At 46.3% G+C, this 13,105-nt stretch overlaps 1 protein-coding gene across 1 annotated transcript in view; it reads right to left on the reverse strand.

Annotated features, from left to right (window-relative positions):
* Positions 1-13,105, reverse strand: part of LOC101616146 (protein mono-ADP-ribosyltransferase PARP14) — a 58,108-nt gene that overhangs the window by 8,073 nt on the left and 36,930 nt on the right. The window contains exons 10-15 of the mRNA XM_045148460.1: positions 7,813-7,962; positions 7,224-7,286; positions 6,310-6,477; positions 2,373-2,579; positions 1,692-2,291; positions 109-242 (exon numbers count right to left, since the gene is read on the reverse strand). Of these exons, the coding sequence (XP_045004395.1) occupies positions 109-242; positions 1,692-2,291; positions 2,373-2,579; positions 6,310-6,477; positions 7,224-7,286; positions 7,813-7,962 (1,322 nt within the window). The remainder of the gene's footprint in view (positions 1-108; positions 243-1,691; positions 2,292-2,372; positions 2,580-6,309; positions 6,478-7,223; positions 7,287-7,812; positions 7,963-13,105) is intronic.

A 13,105-nucleotide genomic window follows, 5' to 3' on the forward strand; every position in this document is an offset into this window, starting at 1 on the left:
TTTTAAAAAAGACAAAGGTGACAGAATGTGAATGAAATGTATACTTACAGGAACATGGTATCGCTTATTTCCACCAATAGATAAGCTCCACGCCAGCAGCAGACTTACCTTCTCTATGACAAAATTCGAGCAAGTCTGTTTAAACTGGCTCGCCACCTTGTTGTATTCTGAATCACCCGCCTGCAGGTTAACCACCAGCAGATTCTGCTGCTTCATCTCAGTCCAGTGTGTGGGGATTTCAACTGCAAAGTAGACACATGATGACGTCCCCCACTCATTCCCAGGGTGCTTTGAAAAACTGAGGGATCGCCTATTTCCTTGTGCTACAGTCTCCTGGGTGTCCAAGAAATTCCCTATCTTGCGAGAAGCGTGGTTTTCAAAGTGTGCGCCATGAGCAATCCATATGGAGGGGGGATAGCTCAGAAGCAGATCTCTTGTCTAGCATGCATGAAGCTCTGGGTTCCTTTACTATTATCCTCATACCCAAGAAAAAGAAAAGCCATATATATATTATGTGTGTGTAGATTTTTATTTATTTAATTTTTTTGGTTTTCTGAGGTAGGGTCTCACTCTAGCCCAGGCTGACCTGGAATTCACTCAGTGTGGCCTTGAACTCATGCTGATCCTCCTACCTCCTGAGATCTGGCATTAAAGGCGTGTGCCACCACATCCAGCTAACATGTAAGTTTTTTGAGGTAGGGTCTCACTCTAGCTCAGGCTGACTTGGAATTCACTATGTCATCTCAGGGTGGCCTCGAACTCACTGTGATCCTCCTACCTCTGCCTCCCGAGTGCTGGGACTAAAGGTGTGCGCCACTACACCTGGCTAAGCCATAGATATATGGAATCATTGTTTCCTGGGTGTGGAGCCTATGTGTCTGCATCGTGTGTGTGTGTGTGTGTGTGTGTGTGTGTGTGTGTGTGTGTGTGTTGTGGCATACGCCTTATGTGAGTGTGTGTGAAGTCCAGAGGACAACTTCCGGTATCATCCTTCAGGCATTGTGCACCTTTTTTGAGACAGTCTCTTAATTGGAATTCCCCAAGTGGACTAGACTGGGCTGGCCAGTGACCACCAAAGGTCTACCTGCCTCCATCTCCCTGGTGTTGGGATTACAGGTACGTGCCGTCATGTCCAGCTCTATTCACGTAGGTTCTGGGGATTGAACTGGAGTCCTCATGCTTGTAAGAAAAGCACTTTAAACAGTGAGCCACGTCCCTGAACCCTGTGTGTCTGTGTCTTAACTTCTGATCAGACAAAGGTTCGAGAACACCCGGTGCATGTTCATTTTCTATTTAGCTTCTACTGCTGTAATTTTTTTTTTTTTTCCGAGGTAGGGTTTCACTCTAGCCCAGGCTGACCTGTAACTCACTATGGATTCTCAGGGTGGCCTCAAACTCACGGTGCTAAACTCAGGCTGGAGAGACGGCTTAGAGGGTAAGGCATTTGCCTGCAAAGCCAAAGGACCCAGGTTCGGTTCCCCAGGACCCACGTAAGCCAGATGCGCAAGGAGGCGCATGCGTCTGGAGTTAGTCTGTAGCAGCTGGAGGCCCTGGCACGCCCATCTTCTCTCTCTCTCTTACTCTCTACCTCCTTCTCTCTCAAATAAATAAAAATAAAATATTTCTCAAAGTAGTGCTAAACTGAAAGCAGGTGCAAAATAACGGACAACAGCCCCGAGACTTTAACCCACCTTCAGCTTTCACGACGCGCTGAACAGTGAAGCTGTGTCCGTGCGGGCCTGAGGCAGTACCCGTGTTCAGGTTGACGGTGTAGTCCTGATTGTTAATTTTGACAACAGTGCTTTGGACCCTCGCTTTCTTTGCATCCTCCAACTGCAGATTGGTTATTTTGTCAAAACTATGAAAAGCATTGCTGTCCTGGTATTGCCATTCCACAAACTGAAAGACACAGTCAGCTTGGGTTTCTCTCTCTTTGGCCATCCTAATGCTCTTGATCATTTCCTCAATTTCATCTCTAGTTTGCATCACATCTCTACTAAGTCCCAAAACCTTAATGGAAGGTTTGCTCTGGTCCACGGAGATGGTCACATTTAACCTCTTTTGCAGCTCATTCAGTTTCTGACCAGCCTTTTCATCAAAATCTCTGATAAACTCCTCTTCGCTGGTGTAAGACAGCTGCTCCTTTTGAATCAGCTCCTGCACCCATGAGATCGTGTTGGCTACACATTCTTCATCGGCACCGCATACCTCAAAGACAGTCAGTTCTATCTTTTTTTCCAAAACAAAGGGTTTCTGTGTTTTGGGAGATTTCTTTGAAAGGCCCAAGAAGGCTAAATAGAAAATGCAGATTAGTTTTTTCCCAAGGAACATCAACGTTAGGAACAAGAGTTTCAGATAAATAAGGAACTCACAGGCAATTCTGGACATCACAGACGGCTGGGAAGGGGCGTGGGACTCCGCTCTCTTTTTCATGCTGGCATAAAAAACATCAAGAATATGTGGCTGAAAAATAACAACTTTAACTTTTCTCACAGATTGGACTGGGCTTTTCTGGATAAATTCTTCAATGGCATCCAGTATGGCTTCAGCAACTATATCTGGGTTTTGTTGCGCATTCCCTAAAAAAGCAAATCAAAATGAGGGGAGAATTTTTTTTTTAAGATCCAGTTATTGCAGTGTGTGGTGGTGCATGCTTTAATCCCAGTACTCGGGAGGCAGAGGTAGGTAGGAGGATTGGTGTGAGTTCAAGGCCAGCCTGGAATTACAGAGTTTCAGGTCACCTAGGCTAGAGTGAGAACCTACCTCAAAAACAAACAAACAAACAAACAAACAATAAAAGACCCAGCTGCAAAAGGCTTAGAAATAAATTAGAATAAATGCGTAACCCCCACCGATCTCATCAATATAAACTTTCCCTTTTTTTTTTTTTTTTTTTTTTTTTGGTTTTTCAAGGTAGGGTTTCACTCTAGCCCAGGCTGCCCTGAAATTCACTATGGAGTCTCAGGGTGGCCTCGAACTCATGGCGATCCGGCGAAAGCAGTAGGGTCCCCTGAGACTCCATAGGGAATTCTAGGTGAGCCTGGGCTACAGTGCACCCTACCTAGAAAAGCCAAAAGAAAAAAGAAGAGAAAGAAAAAGAAGAACAAACAACAACAAAACCTTTTTTTTTTAAGTTTTTTGTTCATTTTTATTTATTTATTTGAGAGTGACAGAGAGAGAAAGAGGCAGATAGATAGATAGAAAGAGAGAGAGAGAGAATGGGCACGCCAGGGCTTCCATTGCAAACGAACTCCAGACACGTGCGCCCCCTTGTGCATCTGGCTAACGTGGGACCTGGGGAACTGAGCCTCGAACCGGGGTCCTTAGGCTTCACAGGCAAGCGCTTAACCACTAAGCCATCTCTCCAGCCTAACAAAACCTTTTTATTGGCAACCTTTATACATGTAGTCTATATGCCATGGTCATAATCCCCTCCCACCATCTTCCCTTTTCTCCATCCCAAATCCCTTCCCCACACCTTCTCAACCAGCCTCCCTTCTCTTGCCCTCAGTGCCCATTTTTCTCATAATGCACAGCAAATACTTTTGACATTAAGCTCAGCGAGGAATTTTTAATTCCAGGATGTCTATAGGTCAACAAGGAACCCAGCAAAGGACCCTGAAGTCTAATTTGTAATTTTTTAAATAAATATATATATTATTTGGGGCTGGAGAGATGGCTCAGAAATTAAGGCTTATGCTTGAGAAGCCTAAGGATCCAGGTTCAATCCTCCAGGTCCCACATAAGCCAGATGCATATGGTGGTGCATGCATCTCGAGTTCCTTTGCAGTGACTGAAGACCCTGCCGTGTCCATTCTCTCTCCCTTTTTCTCTTTGTCTCGATCTCAAATAAATAAAAATAAATCTTTTTTGTTTGTTTGTTTGGTTGGTTTTTCAAGGTAGGGTCTCACTCTAGCCCAGGTTGACCTGGAATTCACTATGGAGTCTCAGGGTGGCCTTGAACTCATGGCGATCCTCCTACCTCTGCCTCCCGAGTGCTGGGATTAAAGGTGTGCACCACCACACCCAGCTAAAAATAAGTCTTTAATATATATTTTATTTATTTATTTAAGAGAAAGAGGGAGAAAGAGAGAGAAAACAATGTGCATACCAGGGCCAATAGCCACTGCAAACGAACTCCAGAAGCATGTGCCACCTGGTGCATCTGGCTTACGTGGGTCCTGAGGAATCAAACCTGGGTCTTTTGGCCTTGCAGGCAGTGCCTTAACTGCTAAGCCATCTCTCCAACCCTAATGTGTGGTTTATGACATTCACATCTGTGCTCTTTGGCTGATCCCAGCTCACTGTGTTCCTTCCTTCCAATGGCAGATGGCAAGAATGCTTCTTCTTGGCTCACTAGTGTCCTCAAAACCCTATAAAAGGTGGGGTGTGGTGGTGCACACTTTTAATCCCAGAACTCAGGAGGCACAGGTTGGAGGATCGCCTTGAGTTTGAGGCAACCCTGAGAATATATAATGAATTCCAGATCACCAAAAAATAAATAAATAAATAAATAACTGGGCTGGAGAGATGGCTTAGCGGTTAAGCGCTTGCCTGTGAAGCCTAAGGACCTCAGTTTGAGGCTCAGTTCCCTAGGACCCATGTCAGCCAGATGCACAAGGGGGCGCATGCGTCTGGAGTTCGTTTGCAGTGGCTGGAAGCCCTGGCACACCCATTCTCTCTCTATCTGCCCCTTTCTCTGTTTCTCTGAAATAAATAAATAAAAATAAACAAAAATAAATAAATAAATAAAAATTGGAAAAAGGAACTGAGGAAACACCACGAAGGATGGCCTTGCTTTCTACTCTTCCTTCTCTTCCCTTTCCTCCTTTTTCCCCTTCTACCATACCCCAACATTTTCTTCAGATTAGCCTCCTTCTCTTTTTTATCTTTTTTTTTTATTTTATTTTTTGTTTTTCTGAGGTAGGGTTCCACTCTAGGTCAGGATGACCTGGAACTCACTATATAGTCTCAGGGTAGCCTGGAACTCATGGCGATCCTCCTACCTCTGCCTCCTAAGTGCTGGAATTAAAGGCATGCATCACCATGCCCGGCCAAATTTCTTTATAATTAAAAGTAAGAAAGAGAAAACCCAGGCGTGGTGGTGCACGCCTTTAATCCCAGCACTTGGGAGGCAGATGTAGGAGGATTGCCATGAGTTCCAGGATACCCTGAGTCTACCTAGTGAATTCCAGGTCTGCCTGGACTAGAATGAGACCCTGCCTCAAACCGGCCCCCCCAGATGGGGGAGGGCTACAGAGATTGCTTAGCGGTTAAGGTGCATGCCTACAAAGCCTAAGGACCCAGGTTTGATTCTCCAGGTCCCATGTAATCCAGATGCATATGGTGGTACATGCATCTGGAGTTCATTTCCAGTGGCTATAGGCACTGGTGTGCCTGTTTCCACTCTCTCCTTCTTCCTCCCTCTCTCTCTCTCTCTCTGTCTCTAATAAATAAATTAATCAAAATAAAATCTTTAAAAAATTTTTTGCTTGTTTTATTTATTTGAGAGAGAGAGAGAAAGGGGCAGAGAGAGAGAGAGAGAGAGAATCTGGGTACGCTGGGGCATCCAGCCACTGCAAACAAACTCCGGACACATATGCCACTTTGTGCATCTGGCTTATGTGGGTGCTGGGGAGTCAAACCTGGGTCCTTTGACTTTGCACACAAGCGCCTAAACCACTAAGCCATCCCTCCAGTCCCTTCTCCTTTTTTTTTTTTTTTTTTTTTCTATAGCAGGGTCTCAATGCGGTATTAGTCAGGCTGACACTACTCAAGCAATCCTCCTGCCTCAGCATCCCCAGTAGCTGGAACTACTGGTACACACACTAGCGTACCCCACTCATTTTTTCTTTTCTTTTTAGTTTTTTTGAGGAAGGGTCTCCCTAGTCCAGGGCTGACCTGGAATTCACTCTGAAGTCCCAGGCTGCCCTCAAACTCAGGGTGCTCCTTCGATCTCTGCCTCTGGAGTGTTGGGATTAAAGGTGTGTGCCACCACGTCCATCTCATTTTCCCTCTTTTTACTTAAAACAAGCCTAAGCTTTGCCCATTCCCTAAAGCGGTCTCTTGGGGTGACAAAGCTGTCCACTGCTAAATTAATTATCCCCGTCCTCATTCAGAGTTAGTGAGTACCAATGACATGACTACAATGCACCAAAGCCATGGGAAAGTGGACACCTTGGGGGCTGGGAAACGGCTTAGCGGTTAAGGCGTTTGCCTGCGAAGCCTAAGGTCCCCAGTTCGAGTCCCCAAGACCCACATCAGCCAGATGCACAGATTTAGCTTTGACTGCCTGAAGCTACTACAAACCTGTCCCAATGGCGGGTAGGCAAATGGATGAGTAATTCCGTTTTTCACATTCTTGCAAAACAGAGGAGACCGATGTCTTGACATCATTTCCACCAACAACATGAATAATATTCTTGCATTTCAGCGCTCCACCTTCAGTAATTATATAATCGTTTCTGCTCTGCTGAGCTGGGAAACAAATTAAAAAGATAGCAAATTAGATGTGGAATCTCCTCTTTTTGCTGAGATCAGGTGTGTTCATGTTCAGAGTGGCAAGCTGGTGGGATCGTCTCTTTTAGAAAGCACAGCGTCGAGCCGGGCGTGGTGGCGCACACCTTTAATCCCAGCATTCGGGAGGCAGAGGTAGGAGGATCGCCATGAGTTCGAGGCCACCCTGAGACTACATAATGAATTCCAGGTCAGCCTGGGCTAGAACGAGACCCTATCTAGTAAAACCAACAACAAAAACAGTAAATAAAAGAAAGAAAGCAAAATGTCTGATTTGACAAGGAAACATTTTATGAATAAAGAATTCCTTAATTACTATGTTTGTTGAAATCCTGTGGCTTATTTTCTCTTTGACTTGTCCTTTTTTTTTTTTTTTTTTCAAGGTAGGGCCTTACTCTAGCCCAGGCTGACCTGGAATTAACTCTGTAGTCTCAGGGTGGCCTTGAACTCACGGCGATCCTCCTACCTCTGCCTCCCGAGTGCTGGGATTAAAGGTGTGCGCCACCATGTCCGGCTTACTTTTTCTTTTTAACCATGAGATTAATTTTCACTTGTAAATCTCTGTATCTAGAATTTTTAAACAAAATGTATGCCTTTAAGATTACTGCATTGCCTCCCTAATCCCAAGTCTGTCCTCCATTTTCTCAGCCTCTCACATTCCATCTTTCACTTATAGTTCGGTACCAAGAAATAGCATTAGGCCTTACCAAGGCGAGTGCATTCCATTTCCACATCTTTTCCTGCATGTTCTAAAATTGCTTTGGAGACTCCTGCATGAGAAAGCCAAGATGGTAACAAACATGAGTAAAAATCATCGCAGCACATCCGAACCAGAAAGATTACCTTATCTAAACACAATCTCCATCATCAAGGGCATCCTAGACCCAGGTATTGTGATAAAGAAAACTTCAGGGCTGGAGAGATGGCTTAGTAGTTAAGCGCTTGCCTGTGAAGCCTAGGGACCCCGGTTCAAGGCTCAATTCCCCAGGTCCCACGTTAGCCAGATGCACAAGGGGGCACACGCGTCTGGAGTTCATTTGCAGTGACTAGAAGCCCTGGCGTGCCCATTCTCTCTCCCTCTCTCTCTCCCTCTTTCTCTCTGTCTGTCGCTCTCAAATAAATAAATAAAAATAAACAAAAAATTAAAAGAAAACTTCAGAAAATACTGTTGCCACTTATAAGAAAGCCTGTTGAAAGAACTTTGAAAATATCATTAACTAGCCTAACTCCTTCGTGGGATCTACCATGCTGATTACTACACAGATCAAAATCTATCCATCCATCCGTGAGAGATACCTGCTTTGAGATCGAACGTATGTGACGTTGAATTTACAATCACGTCTGCCGCTTCTTTGGTGATGTCACCAGAAGCTACTTGGAAGAGGATGCAGCCAATTGCCATTTCACACACTCCCACATCAGGACTGGAAACAGTCCCATAGAAACCTACCAAGAAAAAAAAAAAAAGAAAGAAAGAAAGAGAGAAAGAGAAAAGAAAAGAAGGGGGGGGGGAAGCAGAGCCAATTACCAAGTCAGCAAGAGTAAGAACAGCCGTGGTCTCAGGCTGCTCTCCGAAACTCTATCCCTTACTCTGGGCTCTAACCCTGGTGTATTTCCAGGAAAGTGTTAGAACATGTGGCACATGTCAAACATGGCATCTGGGCTGGCAAAGTGACAAGTCAGCCCTCTAGAGTCTTGCCACGATTTCAACAAAACACTGACAAACACAGCATGCTACCCCTGAGAACTCTGCAAAGTAAAGGACTAGGAGGAGTCAAAGCTTGAAGAAGCCGGGCGTGGTGGCGCACACCTAATCCCAGCACTCAGGAGGCTGAGGTAGAAGGGTCGCTGTGAGTTCGAGGCCAGCCTGAGGCTACAGAGTGAATTCCAGATCAGCCTGGGCTAGAACGAGACCCTACTTTGAAAAACAAAACAATAACTACAGCCAAAAACCACCTGAAGAAACAGCCTGTATCAGGGGAATTTCATTTTCCAATTTCTCCTCTTTTCTCCCTCTACCCCCACTTGTGAAGCATGGGCAGAAACACTCGGACAAGCCCCGTTTTTGTGGTCAGAGGATTGGTAAAAAAAGGGTCCCTGTGAACTGCAGGGTACAGGAGAGGAACCTCAGTTCACACACACGCACGCACACACACTTCAAGCCCTTGCTCAAAGTGATCCCAGCACAGAACTCTATATTGGCACTATAGAGAACTAATTCTCCTGGATAGATCTGTATTTCTGGACCAAACAGTCTCTATGGTCTAAATAGTGTATGTGTGTTATTTATTTCCCACTTCCTTTTCTTTCTTTTTTTAATATTAAAAAAAAAGATAATTCACCAGAGGCTATCAATAGGACCCAAGTCTCACAACATTTTGATTGTCCCATCTTGTGACTATGAAGCCCAGCCTTGGGCTGGGGAAATGGCTTAGCAGTTCAGGCGTTTGCCTGCAAAGCCAAAGGATCCTGGTTCGATTCTCCAGGACCCACATAAGCCAGATGCTCAAGGGGATGCACGCGTCTGGAGTTCATTTGCAATGGCTGGAGGCCCTGGCACGCCCATTCTCTCTCTCCCTTCCTCTCTCTCTGCCTCTTTCTCTCTCTCAAATAAGTAAATAAAATATCTTTTAAAAAACATGCCCAGCCTTCAGGGTCCACTGAAGAAGAGGTGGCAGAAAGAATGTAAGAGACAAAAGAAAGGTAAGACTCCTTATAGACACAATGCCCGGTACTACTTTCATAAGACTCTCATAATAGGAGGAAAGACATCAAAATAAAAGACACTAATTGAGAGGGGGAGAGGATATGATAAAGAGTGAAGTTGTGAAGGGGAAAGTGAGGGGGTGGGAATTATCGTGGTTTATTGTCTATAATTATGGAAGTTGTCAATAAAAACTTTTTTTCATGCCCAGCTTTGCTGGGTGTGGTAGCACACACCTTTAAAGCCAGCACTGGGAGGCAGAGGCAGGAGCATTGCCATGAGTTCGAGGCCACTACATAGCGAGGTCCAGATCAGTGCAGGCTAGAATGAAACCCTGCTTCAAAGGAAAAACAATCAACAAATTCCAGTCCAAAGTGATCCAGATATTGGAATTATCAGGCTATTAGAACTATGATCCTGGGCTGGAGAGATGGCTTAGCGGTTAAGCACTTGCCTGTGAAGCCTAAGGACCCCGGTTCGAGGCTTGATTCCCCAGGGCTCACGTTAGCCAGATGCACAAGGGGGCGCACGTGTCTGGAGTTTGTTTGCAGTGGCTGGAGGCCCTGGCATGCCCATTCTCTCTCTCTCTGCCTCTTCCTCACTCTGTCTCTCGCTCTCAAATAAATAAATAAAAAGAAAAAAGAAAAAAAGAACTATGATTCCTGAGGTCAACACATGAGTAAATGGAAATGATTTGGAATGAAAAGAAGAGTAGGAAGACTTTGCAGAGTCACAAAACCCAAATGCACATTTTAGAGCTAGAAAATATGGGCTGGGAAGATGGCTCAGCAGTTAAAGGTGCTTGCTTGCAAAGCCTGCTGGCCTGGGATTGATCCCCCGGCACCCACGTAAAGCCAGATGCACAGAGTGGTGCATGCATCTGGGGTTCATGTGCACTGGCAAGAGGCCTTGGAGGGCCCATTCTCTCTCTACCCTTCCACAAATAAATCAGCACATTTATTTATTTATTTTTAATATCTTATTTATTTATTTGAGAGCGACAGAGACAGAGAGAAAGACAGATAGAGGGAGAGAGAGAGAATGGGCGCGTCAGGGCTTCCAGCCTCTGCAAACGAACTCCAGACGCGTGCGCCCCCTTGTGCATCTGGCTAACGTGGGACCTGGGGAACCGAGCCTCGAACCGGGGTCCTTAGGCTTCACAGGCGAGCGCTTAACCGCTAAGCCATCTCTGCAGCCCAAATCAGCACATTTTTAAAAAGAACTGAAAAAATGTGTATCTGAAGTAAAATCAAAATTCCTTGGGTGAGTTCAATAGCATAATGGCTAGAGAAAAAAAAACAACTCAGTGAACTTAAAGGTACACCAATATCATTTATCCAATCTGAAGGAAAGAGTTAAAAAGACTGGGGGAAGGGGAGAGAAAAACAGCCCCTCCGAGACGTGTGGGACATTCCTGGAAAGCTTCATAGTCACAAGATGGGACAATCAAAAGAACCCAGAAATAGAATTATGCAGAAAATATTTGAGGGACTTAGAGAGCTAGTTCAGTTGGTAAAGGGTTTACCTTGCAAGCATGAGGATCTGAGTTCAACCCCCCCCCATGCTGAAAAGCTGGGCATGGTGGCACATGCTTTAATTCCAATCCTGGGCAGGCCATCACTGACCAGCCAGTCTAGCCTACTCGTTGTAAAATGTGAGACTTTTTCTCAATAAAAGGTACACAGTAGGACTTCCGGTTAAGATGGCGGCGTAGGCACCACGCGAAAGCAGCCTGGGGGTGGGGGAAAAGACCAACAAAACTCAGCAAAATACATACTTTTACTAAAAAGTGAGGTGTATAGGAAATTGAGGCGGCAGCGGAGAAGTGGAAGAGTTATAGAGCATCCAGAGCCCGCACAGGCGGGAAAAGCGGCTCCGGCAGCTCGGCCAACCACCGCGGCCGCGGCGCAGCAGAAAACCGCCAGGCTCGGCTCGAGCCGCAGGACAAGCCAGGTGCGGGATTTTCCCCTCACACCGCGCTCTCCGCAACTCGGGACACTTGAGGGGAGAGCGGCAGCGAGCAGCGGAGGGAGGAGCAGACCGCGAGGTAAAAGCACACATGGAGAAGCGATACATCCAGAGCAGCCGCGGCTCCCTCCCCTCCCCCGCCGCCTGAGCCCAGCTCCAGCGAACACAGCAGCGGCCCAGGACCGGCCACGCCAACTTGGGCTGACAGCAGGACCCAAGCAGGAGCAGAGTTCGGCAGCAACTTCAGCGGCTCCAGCACCGGTACCAGCGGCCCCAGCAGCAGCGGACCCAGGAGTGGCAGCAACGGCAGTGGCAGCAGCAGCAGTGGCTCCAGAAGTGGCAGCTACAGCAGCAGCAGCAGTGGTGGGCCCAGCAGCAGAGCTTCGGCTGCTGACAGACCCAGCAGAGGCACCTTTAGCAGCAGCAGTTCCAGCAGCGGGGGTGCTGATCTGCAGGGTCACAGTTGCAAGGCTTGGTTTGCCCCGCAGGAAAAGCAAGTGCCCAGCTCCAGAAATCAGAACAGCAGCCCAACGACCCAGGCAGCAACTTGACTGAGACCACAATCACCCAAGGTAACTGGGATTGCACCAGGGAAGGGTCTCACTTGGTCACAAACTGACTTAGATCCCTCAACAGACCAAAAAAAAGGTACACAGCACCTGAGGAATGACACCCAAAGTTGTCCTCTGGTCCCTACACACACACACACACACACACACACACACAAATAATGAAGACAGAGAGAGAAAGGAGGAAGGAAAGAGAAAAGGAAGAAATGAAATGGAAAGAAAGGGAGGAAGGAAGGAAGGAAGGGAAGGAAGTCTTGAAGTAACAACTGAAAAATTCCCAGACTTGATGAAAGATTTTGTCCTTGAGGCTGGGTCTCACTATGCAGCCCAGGCTGGCCTTGAACTCAGGATTTCCCTGCCTTTGCCATCTGAATACTTTACAGGTATGGTGTGATCCACCACATGGGACAAGACATAACATTGTTAGATTGAAGAAGCCTGAGCTGGAGAGATGGCTTAGAGGTTAAAGGCATTTGCTTGCAAAGCCTGATAGTCTGGGTTTGATTCCCCAGTAAAGGCAGATGCACAAGGCAGTGCATGCATCACAAGTTTGTTTGCAGAGGCAGGAGGCCCTGGGGCACTCATACCCCCTTTTTCTGTCTGCCTTGCTCTCAAATAAATAAATGAAAAATAATTTTTTTTTAAAAAAAGAAGCCTTGGGTTTGGCATGGTGGCACTTGCCTTTAATCCCAGCATTAGGGAGGCAGAGGTAGGAGGATTACAATTAGTTAGAAGCCAGCCTGAGACTACATAGTGAATTCCAGGTCAGCTGGGTTAGAGGGAGACCCTGCCTCAGTGGGCTGTGGTGTGTGTGTGTGTGCGTGGGGGAGAAGCCTTAAGTGAAGCCAAGTATGGTGTGTCTGTGGTTCTGGCTACTCACGGGGTTGAGGCAGGAGGATCCCTGAGTTTAGGAATTCATGGCTAGCCTGAGTGATATAGTGAGAGCCATTATCTGAAACAAAGCTGCAGTGAATCCCAAGCAAGATACACTCAAAAAGATCAACAGCAAAAAAAAAAAAAAAAAATTTTTTTTTTTGAGGTAGGGTCTCCCTCTAGCCCAGGCTGATCTGGAATTCACTAAGTAGTCTTAGGCTGGTCTCGAACTCACAGCAATCCTCCTACCTTTGCTTCCTGAGTGCTGAGATTAAAGGTGTGCGCCACCATGCTGGGCTTCAACAGCAAATCTGATGGAAGAGAAGAATTTTGTCTGTATCGTCTCTCAGTGTAGAAAATATATGTCACATTAGCCTTTGGAAGCAGCAGTCTTATCACTAATCAAAATCAGGGCTGGAGTTGGAGGGATGGCTTAGTGGTTAAGGCGCTTGCCTGCAAACCCAAAAGTCCCAGG

This window comes from Jaculus jaculus, chromosome 4, assembly GCF_020740685.1.
Source record: "Jaculus jaculus isolate mJacJac1 chromosome 4, mJacJac1.mat.Y.cur, whole genome shotgun sequence".
Classification (NCBI taxonomy): Eukaryota; Metazoa; Chordata; class Mammalia; order Rodentia; family Dipodidae; genus Jaculus; species Jaculus jaculus.